Source organism: Equus quagga, chromosome 19, assembly GCF_021613505.1.
Source record: "Equus quagga isolate Etosha38 chromosome 19, UCLA_HA_Equagga_1.0, whole genome shotgun sequence".
Taxonomy (NCBI): Eukaryota; Metazoa; Chordata; class Mammalia; order Perissodactyla; family Equidae; genus Equus; species Equus quagga.
In genome coordinates this window covers 37466292-37485047 of record NC_060285.1, presented here as the reverse complement: position 1 = coordinate 37485047, position 18756 = coordinate 37466292, and the positions used below count along the sequence as shown (strand labels likewise).

The 18756-nt window shown below is 34.6% G+C and overlaps 1 protein-coding gene across 1 annotated transcript in view; it reads right to left on the bottom strand.

Moving 5' to 3' along the window:
- Nucleotides 1–18756, bottom strand: part of PPFIA2 (PTPRF interacting protein alpha 2) — a 444237-nt gene that overhangs the window by 99489 nt on the left and 325992 nt on the right. Inside the window, exons 7-9 of the mRNA XM_046646383.1 lie at nucleotides 14247–14468; nucleotides 4950–5096; nucleotides 3811–3945 (exon numbers count right to left, since the gene is read on the bottom strand). Of these exons, the coding sequence (XP_046502339.1) occupies nucleotides 3811–3945; nucleotides 4950–5096; nucleotides 14247–14468 (504 nt within the window). The remainder of the gene's footprint in view (nucleotides 1–3810; nucleotides 3946–4949; nucleotides 5097–14246; nucleotides 14469–18756) is intronic.

Sequence of the window (18756 nt, the reverse complement as noted above, 5' to 3'; positions counted from 1 at the left end):
TTCATTCTAAAACAGTGAAACTTACTTTATGCAAATATAGGACTACATATAAATATGTCATGCAGTACCTGAAAAGAAATAGTAACCTATTCATGTATTAGTTCATATGCATATGTACTATTTTATGCAACAAATTCCAATTTAATCTACAAAATAAACATTTAACATTTCAAATCTGATTTGCTTATGAAAATTATAACTCTACATTTACATTTTGTAAGATTTTCCGTCTCATATTCTTATTTCATAAATGGGGGAAAATAGCGAAGAAATAACAAATAACCAATCTCTCTTCCAAAATTTCCAAGCAGAAGCAACACAAAAAGCTACCATAGTCCCAAAATGCTATAGAATGGTTTTATATGATTTAAAACTTAGAATTCAATGAAAAATACAGTAAATGGGTCAAAATTATATGATCTAAATTCATTAGGGTACCTGTAATCTTTCAAAAGTACATTATAACAGGTAGTTAGTGCTATTAAAATTAATAAAGTGAGTGATTCAAGTGACTGATTCAAGGTAGTCAAGCTGTGACCATTTCAATTTCTAAAACTGTCTTTTCATAAAGACGCATAAAGTCCAGTAGGTCTTTCAAAGGTTCTTAAAACTTCTGCCTGTTTACATCCTAACTATTTGAAAACACACCGAACATTGTGAAAATTCACTTCAGAGATTGAACAAGACTTCTATCATGTTTAAATTACTATATTGTTGCTGAAACTTTTTATTGGTACTAAAACTGAATGAAATACCTTGTGGAATTCAAGATGAATTATATCTTTGTTGAGAGAATATGCATTTTAATTAAAGAAGTAGACATTATAAATCATAAGATTTGGAGGCCCAAATCTTTATTAGTCAATTATGTATATGTCTTGCCAAAGGCAAATTTTCAGTTTTATCCATACCTATTATTCAAGACTTTTGACTTTCTAAAAGCCTTAAATGAGCTTTACCTACATAGCCACACACACACACACACACACACACACACACACACACACATGAAAAGAAAAGATAGTCTTAGCAGCCGAAGAATAAATTCGGACACCATCTCTAAACAAACACTGGGATCGCATTTCAACCACTATTGACTTATGCTCATTTAAGCCTTGTGGAGGCTGCAGTTTAAGCAACTGTCGTAAATACAAGTCACATGAGAACAATCTGCTATTTTTTTGTACTCCTTGATGGACTTTGTTAGGATTTATCTTGATTTCACTCTTTAATGCGATAGGGAAATTTCAAATGAGCTAAGATTTTAAAAGAAATTACAGGCAGAAATGATGTTGAGAAGAGCATGAATATATTTGGAAATGGAGAAGAAATCAACTTTAAAGGGAGGAGAGTCAAAGAGGCAGAAAAAATAGGTATCAGATAATGAAAGTAGGGAAAAAATATGTATAGGCCAAATAAAATGTCTGAGGTATTGTTATGAATACCATGCAAAATTTAGGAGAGGGGAGCCTAGGATTTAAGCTAAGCAGAAATCTTTTTATTTTAAAACAGTGAAAAATATTAAGAAGTAGAACAAGATTTTGATGATCAAACATAATGAGATATTAAAAATGAATTGAAGTTGAAAAAATAAATAAGTAAAACAAGTTCTAGAGACCATCCCTAAAGGTCTTGAGAAGGGAGGACAAGAAAAATACAAGATCATTGTCGCCATAAAACTTGGGAGAATGAGTGAAAAAGTGATCTTCAAATGTTATAAAAATGTTACAAGCAGAGGGAGTGTGTTGAGGATAAAATCTCAGTACTAGAGAAGCGTGTATAACAAATTAAATATGGCAATAACATAAAAACTGAATATCTGAAATAATGTTGTTGATATAGAGCCAGCCAGAAGAGAAAGAGGTAAAAAGAAGAAGCAGAGTGAATCCTAGCATTTTTAACGCTTTTAAAGAGGAATAAAACTCTACTGAAAAATCACCTACTAAATCTACAAAATCTGCTTGAGGAAATCAAAAGGGTCCAGAAGAAGTGCAATTTTAGGAATACATGATTACGTAAGATTAAATGGAAGAAATTATTTTGGGTGCACAAGTAAATATATGTATAAAATAAAGAGCCAAAGAGAATAAAATGAAAGACAAAAAAGATGAGACAACTCTTTCAAGTTATTTTTTATATTCTAAATTAAAGATTCTTAGGACTATTAATTTAAAACCTCATAAGTCAAGTATTATATTTGAAATTATGTTTTGTTTTCAGTCCACTAGAGGTTAAAATGGGACAATTATTTGCTGAATTTTAAATTGTGCTTCTTTGGGAGACTTCCAGACTTTGTGGTATTTCACTCAGGATAATACTGATGATTATTTTACACTAAAATTTTACCCAGCTTGTTTTTATTATTTAGCCACTCACCTACCTCTATCTAAAAGAGTGAAATTCAGTAAGATCATTCTTTATAAAAATTCGTTATGTTCCTCAGATAAAATGCCTAAGTATACATATCTTAATTCATATTATAATAATTTAAAATGTGTTTACAAGAAAAAACAGAGTACTACTACTATATTTGCACATTTTTATATAGTTTAAAGACTATTTCTGAAAGCAAATGATAAACTTATCTTTATCTTAGAAATCACACATTTGTGAAATTGTCGGAGGGGTTTATGGCACGATCTGTAACAAGAGAAGGACCCAGATTGTAACACTACCCTAACGAGACTAATGTTTTATTCAGCTAGTTATTCCAATATTCCATAGACAACCAACTATTCCAATACTTTCTAACCTTGCTCTGTTTTGTCAAATGTCTGCCTTTTCACTACCTAACTATCCTATTTTAACCAATAGGCATCACTCTATTGTTCCTCTTTAATTATTTATTTTTTCAGGAAAGCAAGTGTGTGTGCCTACTTTTACATTGCTGCATCAATTGTTTTGGACAATCCCTAATGCCAGAATTTGTAACTTCAGTTTCATGTATCTGTCTCACTCATTTACTGCAGTGGCGTGGAAAACTTAGCACATAGTGACGATTGTGTGAACATCTAAAATGTGTGTACATTTTTTAATTGATATTAAAAGTCAAACATGTTTTTAGTGACAAAAGCTGGACTTTTATTCTGGTGACATGCATATACTCTTTGAAGCAATGCCATTTCCATTTCACTGTGAAAGGTAAGAATAATCATTTCTAACATTATAATCGTTGCAAAATTCTAAAATGTGCAGATAATTGCAGCATCTAATGGCCATAGCATAGAAAATAATTTTGAACATTCTTCACATTATTATTGATTTTAATTGGTTCAGAATAAATTGCAGCTATTAAAACCACTTTCTGACTATTTAATGGCTTTAGATTTTAGACTTCTACAAATCTAACTTCCAACTTGTAACAATTTTTTTCCTACTCTAGTCAGAAAGGAATCAATTCCTCTGATATTTCCTACATTTCTAATATGAAACTACCTATGTTAAGCCTATTAAATTGTTATGCCTCATGTATATACATATCAAATATCATCATTGTGTGTTTACATTTGGTGAGTACACTTATGTGCCAATATTACCATGGAAAATTAATTATACAGACAGAAAAGTTTGTTTGCTTTTGTTCATGTTTAAAATAGGCAAAGGGATCATCCCATTCATGTATTAGTCATTCATATCAGCACAAAAAGATACATGTAATATGAAAAATTCATCTAAATAACAGACCAATATAATAAACATTAAATAAACTCGATTTTCATAAAGGCTAAAGAAACTCTTTATAGATTCTGTGTGGGTTACTAGTCACTTCTACAAGGATATCTAGATTGACCAATTGTTTTATTGCAGTACCTTTGTCAGGGCTGCAATTCTCTGAGCCAGTTCAGCCTCGACTTCAGGTAAGGTCTCAGCTTTTCTCATTGTCTGTTGCAACTTTTGCTCAGCCAGCTCAAGACGCTCTTGCAATTGTCTGTTCTTCTCTTCCATCTGAAATAGGGATGAAAAAAGAGACACTTAAACAGTCACTGTTAGGATAGCAAACATCAGTCACTAGGGGCTTTGGGCTTCAGCCATTATTCTACACTCAAAATTAGCTACTCCTACTACACTTCCTGTGCAAAGAGATGATTGCCCTCATGCTTTCACATATTACTTATCCATATTCCTTAATAAAATTCAACACATTAAAAAAATACAAAAGCTCTTACCAATGGCAGCAAAAAGAAAAGAAGTTACTACTGAGTCTAAACTTGGACAAATGGAATACAAATCAGTACTAAGACTTCAGATGTACTATGATGGCAAAATATTGAAAATCACAGTATTAGCTGGAGTGGGAGAGTGAAGGGAGGATAATGGTTAAGAGTCCAGGCTCAGGAGGTGGAGTCGACAAACTTTTTCTATGAAGGGCCAGATAGTAAATATTTCAGGCTTTGGTCTCTGTTTGGTCTCTATTCAATTCTGCTATTGTAGCACAAAGACAATCATAGACAATGATTAAATGAATGGGTATGGCTATGTTTCAATAAAACTTTATTTATAAAATAGAGCCATAGTTTTGGCACATGGGCCATACTTTGCCCACTCCTGCTTGAGCCAAACAGACTTAGGCTACCATTATCGACTGTGGCAATTACCAGATGTGTGACCTTGGAAGAATGTTCATGTCTCTGAACCTTAGTGTCCCCGGTATAACTGTGCTTACTTCAGAGGTGGTGGTTAGGTTTAAGTGAGGTAATATACGTAAACTGTTTACCACAGTTTCTGGTTCATGCCTAGATCCAAAGTAATCATTAGCTGTTATTTTTATTATTATTAAGACAGATTTCTAAATTACATATTGAAAATCACATCTGTTGAGTTAGCTCCATTCTCAGTTTTAGAGAATGATTTATTGCCAAGAAATACTCTATTTTATTTATTCTACGTTTTGTGACAATGGTGAGAACATACACATGAACCAAAACAAAACCAAGAGGGAGATACTGAACCTGCCGTAGGATGGCCTCTTTATTTGCTAACTCATTTTCAAGCTTATCATTCATGTCATGTATGGAGGTAGATTCTCTCTGAGCACTGAGGTAACGCTTCTCAAGGGTTGTGATTCTTTCTTCCATATCTTCCTTCTGTGCCATGGCCTAAAATTGAAATAATAAAAAAAATTCAAATCAGATTCTCAGATAGTTTACTGTATTTTCTTATTTAAATAAAATAGTAAGATATAAAAATTACTGCTTTCTTAAAGTAAATATTCATTCCTTTATTTTCATGGAAGGGGTGCAAGATTTCATGTGGGTTTTCCCAACTTATCTGTCATAATTCTTCTTATATCTTGGGTTAACCAAAAGCTCTCTCTGAGAATGCAATGGAATACAGTTTGAAACTGCATACTGTGGAACTGGCATTCTTAGGTAAAAAGTGGCAGAGAAATCAGCTTTTTGCATAATAGAGATAAGTACAATTAAGGGGAGAGTTGCAAACCATAAAGTTGGTAAAATGATGGCTACAGTTCCAAATTGCAAAGTAATCTTCAAATAAGGGTAACAAATATCATCATGAAAAATCAAAAATTTGATTTCATATCTTCACATATAAGCAAGAGTAACTCAATAGTTAAAAGAGGAGGCCAAGTAAATATAAAAAGTAAAATTGAATTATATTCACATATAAATTGACCAATTGACTTTGGAATTTAACCATTTCCCTTGCTATTTATATTTCAATAAAAAGAATTTAGAGAGCTCAATAAACACATAATTAGGGAAAAATCAACTATCAGTGCAAATAGAGTAAAACTGTGGCATTAATAATATTTTAAATAATTGTTAAACCATCTAACTCATAGATGATATGGAGATGATTTTTATCTTTCTAACAGCTTACTGCGAATTTATTGGTAGGTAGATTGACTTTTTTGAGAAGATCTTGGGAAAAGTCAGCTGAGAAGGGAGCCTCATCGGCCTGGTGTGGTTTCCTGATACTGAAGGACACTCCTTTGCATAAGGAGCCTGAAGTTGAGGGGATGGTGGTGGTTTCCATGTATTATTATGCAGATTCCCTTGATCACTCATTCCTAATTAGTCCTTTTGTTCCTCTCCTCCAGTATCCAGTGGAAAAGTATTTCTCCACTTTTCCAAAAAAAATAGAAGCCCTTAAATGGATAGTCCTTCAACTTCCAGATCTTCCCTCACCACCATCAGGAAATTTAACCACATACACACAGATCCTTAACCTCTAGCTTTCCATTTAAAACAGATCTTTCATCTTCTCTCAAAGTTTAATTATTATCTATGCATTTTCTTCTTAAGGGAGCTTGATCACTTTTTCTTCTGGATTTTCAAAGTGATAGTAGAGGTAAATCCCATAACAACAGCCGAAACAATGAAGCAGGCTTATAAAGAAGCTGGTACACATCAGAGGTGGAGGGCAGAGGAAGAAGTGATGATTCAAAGAAAATAAAAATAAGAATGATCAATTGTCTACTTGAAAATTGACCATAATTGAAATGAAATTATGAAATTTTACCAAACTTTTGGATTGGGTGGGGAGATTTACTGCAGTTTTAAAAATAAGTAAGCAAATTAATATATCAGGTAATTAATAAAATCCTGGAAAAACAGAAAGCTGTACAATGAAAGGAAATACTATCACAGGAAGCCATTACTTGCATTGGTTGTGGAAATTATTTACATAGTCATAAAAATAGTAACACTGAGTGTGATTTTGAGATAACTATAGCAGAAAAATGGGTGGAAGAGAAAGGAGGGAAGAGAATAAGAAAGTTAAAATCCTCATATAATATAAGAGCAAGACATAGATTAAGTTTAAATGAGAGAGAAAATACCAGAAGTAATGACTGAAAGGTTGAAATTAAGAATCTCAGGGAAGTGAGATGGGAGGTGGGTGCAGGCTCTGTATGTGTGTATGTGTGTCTTTGGATTTGCACCATCTTGATGCTATTTGACTGAAAAATTATGTATATATAAAAAATTAAAATTAACTAAAAAATAATATACCTACCATGAAACTCATCATGTTAGTCCCCCTGCTCACCCACAAATCAACTCTTCTTCTCATATTACTTGACTAGGGAATGGCACTACTCTCCACAGAAGTTTAGGATCATCCTTGAAAACTCCTTTACCCTAACTCCCACTTAATAACCTAACCTGTCATCTTGCTATTAGTCTTTTTTCCTGCTTACTTATTCTCCACCCTGCTGACAAAGAGATAGTTTTAAATGCCCATCTGATCATATCATTTCTTGGCTTAAATACCTTTATATGCTCCTCCACCTTCAATGTAAAATCTGAGCTACAAAGCCTAGAAAACAAATAGCTTCATGATCCAATATGTGTCTATGTATTGGGATGAATAGTCTCGACCCAAAATTTGTGTCCACCTCAGACCTGTGAATTGACTTTATTTGCAAATAAGATTTTGCAGATGTAATCAAGTTATGATGAGGTCCTACAGGATTAGGGTAGGCCTTAAATCTAGTGACTGGCTTTCCTACAAGGAGAGGAATATCTGGGGACACAAAGACACACAGAAAAAAGGCAATGTGAAGAGAGAAAGCAGAGACTGTAGTTATACTGCCACCAGCCAAGAACACCAAGGGTTGCCAGCAACCACCAGAAGCTAGAGGAGGCAAAAAAGGATTCTTCACTAGAGACTTCAGAGGTAATATGGCCCTGCTGACATTTTGATTTCAGACTTTTAGGCTCCAGAACTGTGAGAGAACACATTACTGTTGTTTTAAGCCCCTCAGTGTGTGGTACTTTGTTAAGGCACTCAGGGAAACTAACATACCCTGTGACTTCATTTCTACCTGGGATGCGTTTTTGTTTCCTTGTTTGTCTACCCAAATTCTGCTGACCTTCAAGACCCAATTAAAGATTACTTGGTTAATTAGGTTAGTATCAAAGTTCAAATGTATGAAATTCAATTAATCCATCAACTTGGCAAAAATTATCCACAATAATTTTTTTCAACATTTTGTGCACACCCCTAGATTTTAGACACTCCAAACAAAAGCTACTGTTTAAAAAGGTTTCATCTTAAATTCTATCTATCTTTCTCTATCTTATATATATTTTTTTAGCCGAATGAGGGTAGAGTTTTTAATCTTAGAGGATCCTCTCAGAGTGCTTACAATTGTTAACACAGTCATGTGCCGCATAACAAGGTTTTGGTCAATGACAGACAGCATATATGATGGTGGTCCCATAGGATTAGTACCATAGAGCCAAATCCTGATCAGGTGTGTACTGAGCTATACCATCCAGGTTTGTGTAAGTACACTCTATGATGTTTGCACAATGATGAAATAGCCTAATGATGCACTTCTTAGAATTTGTCACCATTAAAGGATGCATGACTGCATTATATTCTGTCAATTTCATTTTCATACAGAACTATGGGAATATCACAACAATTTTGTAGCCCAAAGAGAAAATTCTGAATCTAGCCTACATATATAAACTTCTTACTAAATTATAATGGCAATAAATTCAGTTAAATGCATACACATCCTCACATTTCTTCAGAACATGAGCACTTGAGTAGCACATACTTGCTTCAAATCCTAAGTTTTGATGCTTGTTAACTCTGTTATTATGGGTAAACAGTGCTTGACTTCTCTATACCTCATCTTCTTTCTTTGTTTTTTGGTTTTTGGTTGGGATATTAATACCTACCACATAACATTGTTGTGATGCAATATTTTAAGTGGTTTCACGGTGTCTTGTGTACAAAACACACTCAATAAATAATAGCTGATTTTTTATTATTAATTATTTCCATGCCTATAATTAGTTGATCTGACTTTATGGCATATGTTATATGCAGGAGTCATTATATGTGACTTTGGTATTGCATTTTAGATTCAGTGATTCATGTGGGAGATTCAATTTTTAACTGTAGACTGTCGCCAAAAATAAATTTTAAATTTATACGTCAGAGAAATATTTTATCCCTGTGTGTGACTTGGAAATTCTGAAAAAAGAAGCTTATTATAGTGCCTGAAAACTGCTGCCTAAAAAAAGGATAAAAACTGAGTAAAGATTCGATTATCTCTTGACCTGAAGTTGACGTATAAACTGGATTTTATTATATAAATTACTGTATAATATATATAATATAATATATCACTATATATAATATATAATATATATAATATAATAAATTACTATAACTTTACAGCAACTTAGATCTAGTAAAGTGAAAAATATAACTCCATCTTTTGGATAATAAAAGAAATTGATATGCATTCATTCATTTAATCACTTGGAGAAGTTTTCAAGAGGTCTTAACAGGAAGTTGGGAAGATAAGCTGGTTTTATTCACAAAACAAAACATAATTTAAATGTTTCACAGAAAATTCTAATTCTTTGCATATCTATATATTTAATGAGACATTATCCCATACCCGATCAATAGCCTTCTTGATTAAAAAGCAAAGAGCCAACCCTCTGATACGTTCCAAGATCCCCAGCGGATGCCTGAAACCAGAGATAGTGCCAAACCCCGTGTTTACTATGTTTTTTCCTATGCATACACACTTATGATAAAGTTTAACTTATAAAAGAGGCACAGTAAGAGCAATAAAGTAGAACAATTATAAAACTATACTGTAATAAAAGTTACTCAACCTCAGCATGATTTTTTTTTCTTTCCTTATTGAGATCTTTCAACTTTTCACTTAAAGGAAGCAGTTTACTTTGCTTCTCTTTGGTGTATCGGAATTGCCAGCATCACTACTCTTGCGCTTTGCGACTATTATTAAGTAAAATGAGGGTTACTTGAACACAAGAGCTGCAAGACTACCCACAGTCCATCTGATAACCAAGGAGACTACTAAGCGACTACCAAGAGGATTGTGCGTACATCATGGATACGCTGGACAAAGGGATGATTCACGTCCTGGGCTGGATGAAGCAGGATCGCATGAGATTTTATCTCCTACTCAGAAAGGTGCACAATTTAAAATTTATGAATCGTTTATACTTGGAATTTTCCATGTAACATTCTTGGATCACATTTGACCTCAGGTAAATGAAACCACGGAAATCAAAACTACTCATAAGGGGGAACTACCGTACATATATTTTCTAACATGAGTACTGTGCCTAGCTTTAATCCAGCCCCCTACCCTAGCAGGTCACAGTCACTTTAAGGAACAACTAAGACAAATCTTCAAATAAAACCAATTTTGGAGTAGATGTATTTCTTGACAAGAATAATTACAAAAATATATACTGAAACTACTAATGAAATATACTTATATAATTCATTTTAGATTTATCAGACTATCCTCACATGCAAAGAAAAATACATTTCAGCTTTTAATTATATGGTCAGTTTTTCTTATTCCTTGATTTTTTCCTTAATTAATTTAACAAATATTTATTGCTTATACAATATATAAATCATACTGTGCTAGCAATGCTATAGGGGTAGCAAGAAGAATCACCTTATTCTTCTTCTTACTAAAAAACATGGAATCCAGTAGACTTTGTGTGATCACAGCCCAAAAATACATTATTATTCAGGAGAATGAGAGGAGAGTCTGGAGTTTCAAGTGTAAGTGATACCTTTACAAAGTACGGATTTTCACATCTTCTTGCTTGTTGGAAAGAAAGATCAAAAGATCGATTTTTTAGGGGGCAGTTACAGTGCAGATGCATTTTTTATGATAGTTGTTATCACTGAATAAATAATTGTATTCTGTTGATTGTGGAGGCTGCTCATAGTGGAAGAAGCACAAGTTTGGTTTTTTTTAAATTCTTTTTTTTTTAATTTTTTTTCTTTTTCTCCCCCAAACCCCCAGGTACATAGTTGTATATTCTTCGTTGTGGGTCCTTCCAGTTGTGGCATGTGGGACGCTGCCTCAGCATGGTTTGATGAGCAGTGCCATGTCTGCGCCCAGGACACGAACCAGTGAAACACTGGGCCGCCTGCAGCAGAGCACGCGAACTTAACCACTCGGTCACGGGGCCAGCCCCAAGAAGCACAAGTTTTGAAGCCAGGCTGATCCTGTGTCTTCCTGGGTTAGGGACTTAGGGGTAGTGGAGTGTTGGGGAAGGCTGTGTAAAGGCCCTGGACAAGTCACTTTACCTCACCTAATAAAAATGAGGATAATGACAAGAATGTCCCCTATAGGACTGTTGTAAGAAATTAGAGACATTAAATGTAAAGCACCTAAAATAGTTTTCATAGTTGGTTCTCAAGAAATTCCTAGCAGCAAACCAGGGACCTTTGGCTTATGACCTGAGTCTTTTTGGAAATATTTTATTTGGCCTTCACAGTGTCCTTAACACACACACACACACACACACACACACACACACAAAGAAATATGATGCATCCAGACAAGAAGGCAGAGTATAGGCTCCCTGTCTAGGTCTTGTTAACTCTATCATTTCCTGCTGTGGCACCTGGCACTTTACACATTTATACTGCCTGCATGAGTCTGAAAGCATTTGTGTTTGCAACTTCCCTTCGAAGGTAAATGATGAGAGATATTCCTTTCTCATGAAACTCTTCTAAAATACAACTGCATAGAAATTATAGAGCTGATAAGAATAGTTATATTTTAAAAGAATTCCATGTGAAAGCAGAACATCTTACCTATTAAAGGGATTCCTAATAAAAGAACACCTGGCAACAGGTGATTGATATTTTCCATCAGACTTAGCTTTTTGTCACCTACATGCAAAGGATTATTAGAATCAAGGTTTTCTTCCTTTCTTTCCTTCTTTTTTAACATAGGCAATAAGAAAGGGGAGCTGGAGATACTGGGCTCTATCTGTGACACTGGATAGAGGAGGTGAGTGTTAAGTGAAAGGAAAACAGCTAAATCTCTGGGACTAAGAGGGTGGTAAAATGCAAAATAAGCAAAAGCTTAAGACCTAGTCTTGGTGGTTTACTAGCCAGAAATCTTAGTATGCCTTAACAGTGATATCGGGAGAGCCAAATCTTCATTTACTTTATAAATTCTCTGTGTTAGGGCTGTGGGGAAGAGTGAAGATGAGGATGCATCTATGAACTATTAATTCATATAACGGTGTAGAGAGCACAGTATCATTATCTGTGTGGTGGTAGAGTAGTCTACCTCTTCATGGACCATCCATGTTTTTCTGAGACAGTAGGCATTGTTGTAGTACATATTCTAATCTCATCCATTCCTTTTGATGTTTACATCAAACACCTATAAATATCCCTTCTTTAACGAAGATTTTTTGAGTGCCTATTATATGCTCAATAGTTGTGTAGGTGGTTAGAATAGAGCTGTGAACAAAATAAGACAACGAAAAATTGCAATCATTCTGAATCTTGATGTACAGTGGAGAGGAGGCATATGACAAACAGGTAAATCAGTAAGGTACATATTGTGTCAGACAGCTGTAAGTGCTGTGAGGTTAAAAAAATGAAAGAGGGAGAGTGTATATGTGTAAATAGCACAGTTGGGAACACTTCACTGAGAAGACATTTGAACAAAAGGCAGGGCAAAAAGAAAATGTAACAGCATAGATCTGGCTTGTTTAAGTGGCCACCTTAACTGAACAGAGTGAGCTAAAATGAAAGAGTAGGAGGTGAGTTCCAAGAGGTCAGGAAGGTGGTAGCAGAGATTATGCATGGTTTGTAGGCCAGTATAATGGCTTTGATTTTACTTTGAGTAGGATAGGCAGCCATTGATGAAGCAGAAAAGTAACTTGAGCTGACTTAAATTGTAACAGATCACTCGGGCTGCTGTGTTGCATATAGACTGAAGTAGGCCAAAGGCAGAATTAGGAGGACCAGTCAAGAGACTACAGTAATAATCCAGTAAGATATGATGGTTGCATGGAACAAGGAAGAGCCATGAAGATTGTAAGAAGAGGTCATATTATGGATATAATTTGAAGTTGGAAATAATAGGGTTTAGGGCTGAATCAAATGAAGTATAGGAGTGAAAGACAGGTACCAAGGACAGCTCCAAGGTTTTTGGTCTGAGCCAAAATAATGGAGTCGCCATCAGCTGAGACGTGTAAGACTGCAAGAAAGTCTGGTTTCTTAGGGGAATAAGAGGAAAACAGTCTTGAACACGTTAATTTTGAGATATCCATTAGATAGTTAGATACAGGCATCTGGAAATCAGGAGACAAGGATAAACTGAAGATAGAAATTGGGAGTCATAAGGCAATGGATGGTTTTGGGAGCCAAGAAACTTCATAAACTTAGCAGGGGAGTGAAGATAAATTGAAAATGGAAAGCACTCCAAGGTTGGTGGGAAGTAGAGTCAATAAAGGGGCCTGAGATGGAGGTATCAGGTAAAGATGGGGGAAAATCAGGAGAGCATAGTGTGCTATTACCCAAGTTAAGAAGTACTTCAGGAAGTTGTAATTGGATCAAGTGCTTCAAAGGACTGGGAACTGACCCATGGATTCAACAACATGGAGGTCAATAATAACTTGGATAAGAACAGGCTTAACGAGACAATGGAGGAAAAGTATGATAAAATGGGCTCAAGAGAGAATGGGAAGAAAATAATTGGATACAAAGAGTTAACTGTAACAATAACTGGTTAATTACATACAAAAGATACAAAAATAGAAAAATATATGATTTAAAAGAATATATAAAAATGGAAAAGGTTAAAAGTCACAAAATAAAATTTCCGTAAATATATGTAATTTTCTTTTTAATTGAGTAGAGTGAAAAAGTGAAAGATTCTAAACTTTTCACCTTAGCTGGTAAGATGATTAGGCAATGTTACAAATAAAACACCTCCTTGTATCTTTTGTAGTAACTTTCAAGTACTCTTTTTTTAAATAGATGAAGCGCTGTTAAGTCTAATAAGAATTGAATATATACGGAAAGAAAGGTTACCACAGTCACACATACACACTCACATTCATAGACACAAAACCAAGAGGGCAAAACCTAAAGTAACGTCTTTGACTATTCTCACAGGCTAAGAGTATAGCAATTCATCATCCATACCCACATCTAGAATTATTTAAAATTAACATCTTAAAAATTCAAAAAATTCATTAAAAATTGTATAAAAATTTTTATTGTATCTGAGATTTGATACCGCACTTTCTTTCCATACACATTTAAAGGGTTGATGCGGTGAACTATTTTTGCCTTAGTCCATAAGTTTCATAACTAATATGATGCATCCCAAATTACAGTCTTTTGTGAAGATGTAAAGAGTATATGCCATTATGGGAAACCGTGGAAAAGGCATCTCAGAGGCAGCATTCACAAAGCAAAGACTGAAAGTGTTATGAATCACTTACCTCCCTAATGTCCCTTTGATATTTAGTGTTCATTTCTTCTGTTTTAATGAGATCCTTTCTTGCTGTCTCTGCTTCCTGTTCCACCTCTCCTACTCGGGAAGAAAGGGCTGCTAAACGTTCTTTCATTTGGGCCATTTCGTAGTTTTGCTTTTCAAGCAATTCTTGAAGTTCGACTATTTGACTGGTTTCATCAGTTGAGTCTATAGAACCATTGGACAAACGCTGCAGGAAAAGAAAAAGAAATGGCACTTAAGATCTTCTTCATCTTTAGTTTAAAATTCATGAACTTAAAGAAATGAAATTGATACAGCTTTCACACTGAGAAATAAAACCTCCAAGAGAGTTTTGAGAAAAGTTTTAGATGAAAACTAGTTTTAGAAAAAACCAAGTTTCTGAGAAAATTCTTATTTGACATTCAAAGATAAAGATAGATGAGTAATTTTCAAGCAGATTGATGGACGCATTTGGACTGGGACTAACACACATATATAGCTTAGCACAAAGCACTGGTGTATCTGAAACATTCAGTAAGTGGCAGCTATTATTTTATCAATGATATATAAAATTTTTTATAAACAAACCATATGATATTTATGTAACACAGCATATTATCATTAATGATAAGTGAGGCCACAGAATCTATGTAATATTTTCTATTTTTATTCAAGATCTTCTGTGCATTTGCAAGTTTTATTTTCAGTGACACTCAGAAAAAGAACTTACACAACATTGTTCTTTTAAAGAAGGTTATTCCTGCTGTGTATCTGACCTAGCTGGAACAAAGGCATAGATAAGTCTTGATTTCTATATTTCTATCAACATAGGTCATGAGCGCACAAAACCCATGAGAAGGAGCCTGAGAGGGATGAAATACTTTGATACTGATTTTCCCCCATCTGAAGGAGCTGCCTAGAAACCAAGGTGACCCACGTCTTCACAAGCATGCCCTACAGTTTAGCTGAACTGGAGAGATTTTCTGTGGAAGACAGAGCAACAATGGGGGAAAAATAAATGCTAAGAGAAAAAAAGCACAATCAAGTTGAAATAAAATATGGAGAAAAAGCAAAGGAAGTACTGCTATAATGCTGGTTTGGAAAACATGAATTTCTTTCACCATAGTACATATATTAAGAAACAATTAATTATGTGTTCTCTTATGTGTGATTTCGTTACTGGGAATCACACGCTGAACACAGAAAACTGCACCCAGCTGAACCAAGCCATACAGGGCTGCACAGAATGCCTGTGTGCACTTTCCTCAAACATCTAAGACAGAGCTCAGTTCACTGTGTGCTCTGAGTCAAACCATCCACTTCCGTGTTACAACTTTCTGTCTGATATCAGATACTTCTGCCACCACTTCACAATAACTCACAGCTATAACCCTTGTGACATCCACTTCCATAAGCAAACTGCAGGTCTTTTTCAAGGTAAGGAGTCACATTTATCACAGCATTTATGCAATTCTTGACTATTTGACGTGTAAAATTGTGCTACCATTTTTATTAGTTTTCTATCTCTTTTTTTTGTCATTGATAAAGTTTTTGGTGTTGAACTGCAAACTCCTTTTTTCTCTATAAGTCCTATGTTTTCTACTGTGCAATTTTGCATAACTCATGATTTTTAGGGATGCAAATATCACATTAAAGCAGAACCGACTGTAGTATACAAGGGGGAGAACAGAAAGCATCCTAAAACCAGTGAGAACAATAAAACAGAAAGGGAAAGCAGGCAAATGGCAAGGAGCATTATAAATACACAACCCAACACATAGAGAAATAGCTGGGCATGTCCAAATTACAAGGGCAGAGACAGATGGAGTCAGTCTTAAGATGATGTCTAAAGATGCCAGTGGTGGATCTACAGACATAATACTTGGAAGATATTGCTCATCTGTTGTATTGCAGCTGCTCAACCTCTAACTGTCTTATAAAAGGGGTAAGAGATATTACAAACAGGTAGGACTGTTAGAGAGGATGCTGCAGGCCATTGACCGGGTCCTCCTTCAGAGTCTCTACTCCCTTCACAGCTGGGATTGTTGCCTGCTGAGGGATCAGAGCTGAGAATGCCCCTAGGAATTGCTCTTAGTGGAAAGGAACTGCCTTTCCAAAATTATGCCCCTCCCCTGGGGCATGCAATACCCCATGCAATGTATTATTGTGAAGTTAATGAAAAACCAACTGTTTAGACAATTTTCGTGGACACAAACTTCAAAAATATTAATAGTGACCTTTCTACAACCATCTGTGCTTTAAACTGAGAAAGGCCAGTTTATAATCATTGGGCAGCAATTTAGAACTGGTTCAGAGAAGAGGCTAGAGTGGATCACCAGTCAGTTATGCCCAAATTTGGGGTAACTGAGGTCTGATAAGACAGGGATTTTGTCATAACAGCAACTACCTTTGAACTCTGCACACTACTTACAAGTAACTAGGCAAGCTGAAGATTTAACAGAACTTCCACCTCCTCACATTGAGAACTTTTTCTAGTCAACTAAAGAATGGCAATTTTTAGAAACTACAAAAATAACTAGAAAAGTTTTTACTTTGAAAAATGTTTTATATAATTGAAAAATTACATTTAGAATTCTAGAGCCCTAATGAACTTTAGAAAAACTGAGACTCAGGTAATCACACAGAGCTGATTTGCATTAAATGCAGAACTTTGAATTCCCAATTCAGTTCATTTACCCTTTACCATATTGCCTTTAATCAGAACATATAAATCAGCAAGAGAAGATTATACAGGATAGGCAAGTACCAAGAATGGAGTCTATGTGTGTGTATCAAGATAGATACATATGTATACACACATACATATATATTCGACAAATATTTGTTCATTGCAACTGAATGATGCTAATTTTCTAATTAGAAAAATGATCATTCCAATTCTGTGCACCTGAGGTCCATTAAAATCTTGTTGAAAAATTGCATATTTTGAAATGGGCTCAAGGTAAGAGAAATTTAACTAAACATAAACAGTAATCAGGCAACTAAAATAAAACACTTTTAAAATGTTAACCTCTTTAATTTGTTTAAGCAACAGATGGGTACTGCACAGTCTTTACAATACTTTGGAATTTGGGACTATCTATGGGAAAAGTTTGTAACTCAATTTTTTTCTGAAGTGCTTATGAAACTTTTATATTTAAAAATGTGTAATATTTCATTTATCCAAATCACCTTAAATATATTTTATAGTAAGCTCAACATATGTTTTCATAATTTCAGTCATATAAAACTGTGGTTTGTATCTTAGAAAAAGAATATATAACTTTTGTTCCAAATCATTGTTATCTAGACTTCCCTTTAAAATAAATTGTGGGACTTTAACCTAAGGACAAATTACTGAATTAAAGGAAAACCCAATGTTTACTTTAAATAGCTTTATTGAGATATAACTTACATACCATAAAATTCACCTATTTAAAGGATAAATGTTAATGGAGTTTAGTATACTTAAAGAGTTGTGCAACTATCAACGTAATCTAACTGGAGAACATTTTCATCACCCCAAATAGAAACCTCATAACCATTAGCAGTCACTTACAGCCAATCCCTACCCCCAGCGCTAGCCACTGCTAATCTATTGTCTGTCACTATAGATTTGGCTATTCCATGCCTTTCACATAAATGGAATCACAGAATATGTAGGCTTTTGTGACTCGCTTTAGACACTGAACATAATGTTTTTGAGATTCATTCATGTTGTAGCATGTTATCAGTATTTCATTTTTTATTGCTGAATAATATTCCATCATGTGGATATACTATATGTAATTTATATATTCATCAGGTAATAGACATTTAGGTTGTTTCCACCTTTGGCTACTATGAATAATTTTGCTGTGAACATTTGTGTATGAGTCTTTATGTGGACATATGTTTTCAATTCTCTTGGGTAGATTCCTAGGAGTAGAATTGCTGGATCATACGGTAATCCTATGTTTAACATTTAAAGAACTGTTTCCCAAACTGGTTGCCCCATTTTACGTTCACACCAGCAATGGTGAGAGTTGCAATTTCCCACATCCTCACCAAAACTTGTCTGTCTTTTTTATTATAGCCATTCTAGTGGGTATGAAGTGGTATTTCCTTGTGCTTTTGATTTACGTTTCCTAATAACGAATGATGTTGAGCATCTTTTCATGTACCTATTGGCCATTTGTATATCTCCTTTGGGGAAATGTCTATTCCAATTCTTTGAGCATTTACTAATTGGGTTTATTTTTTTTTTTATTATTGAGTTTTAAGAATTCCTTACATATAAATTGGATATAAATCCTTTATCAGATATATGACTTGCAAATAGTTCTTCCCAATCTGTGGATTATCTTCTCACCTTTTTGTGTGCGTGTGTGTGTATGAGGAAGATTTGCCCTGAGCTAACATCTGTTGCCAATCTTCCTCTTTTTGCTTGAGGAAGATTGTCGCTGAGCTAATATCTGTGAGACTCTTCCTCTCTTTATGTGGTATGCTGCCACAGCATGGCTTGACGAGTGGTGCTA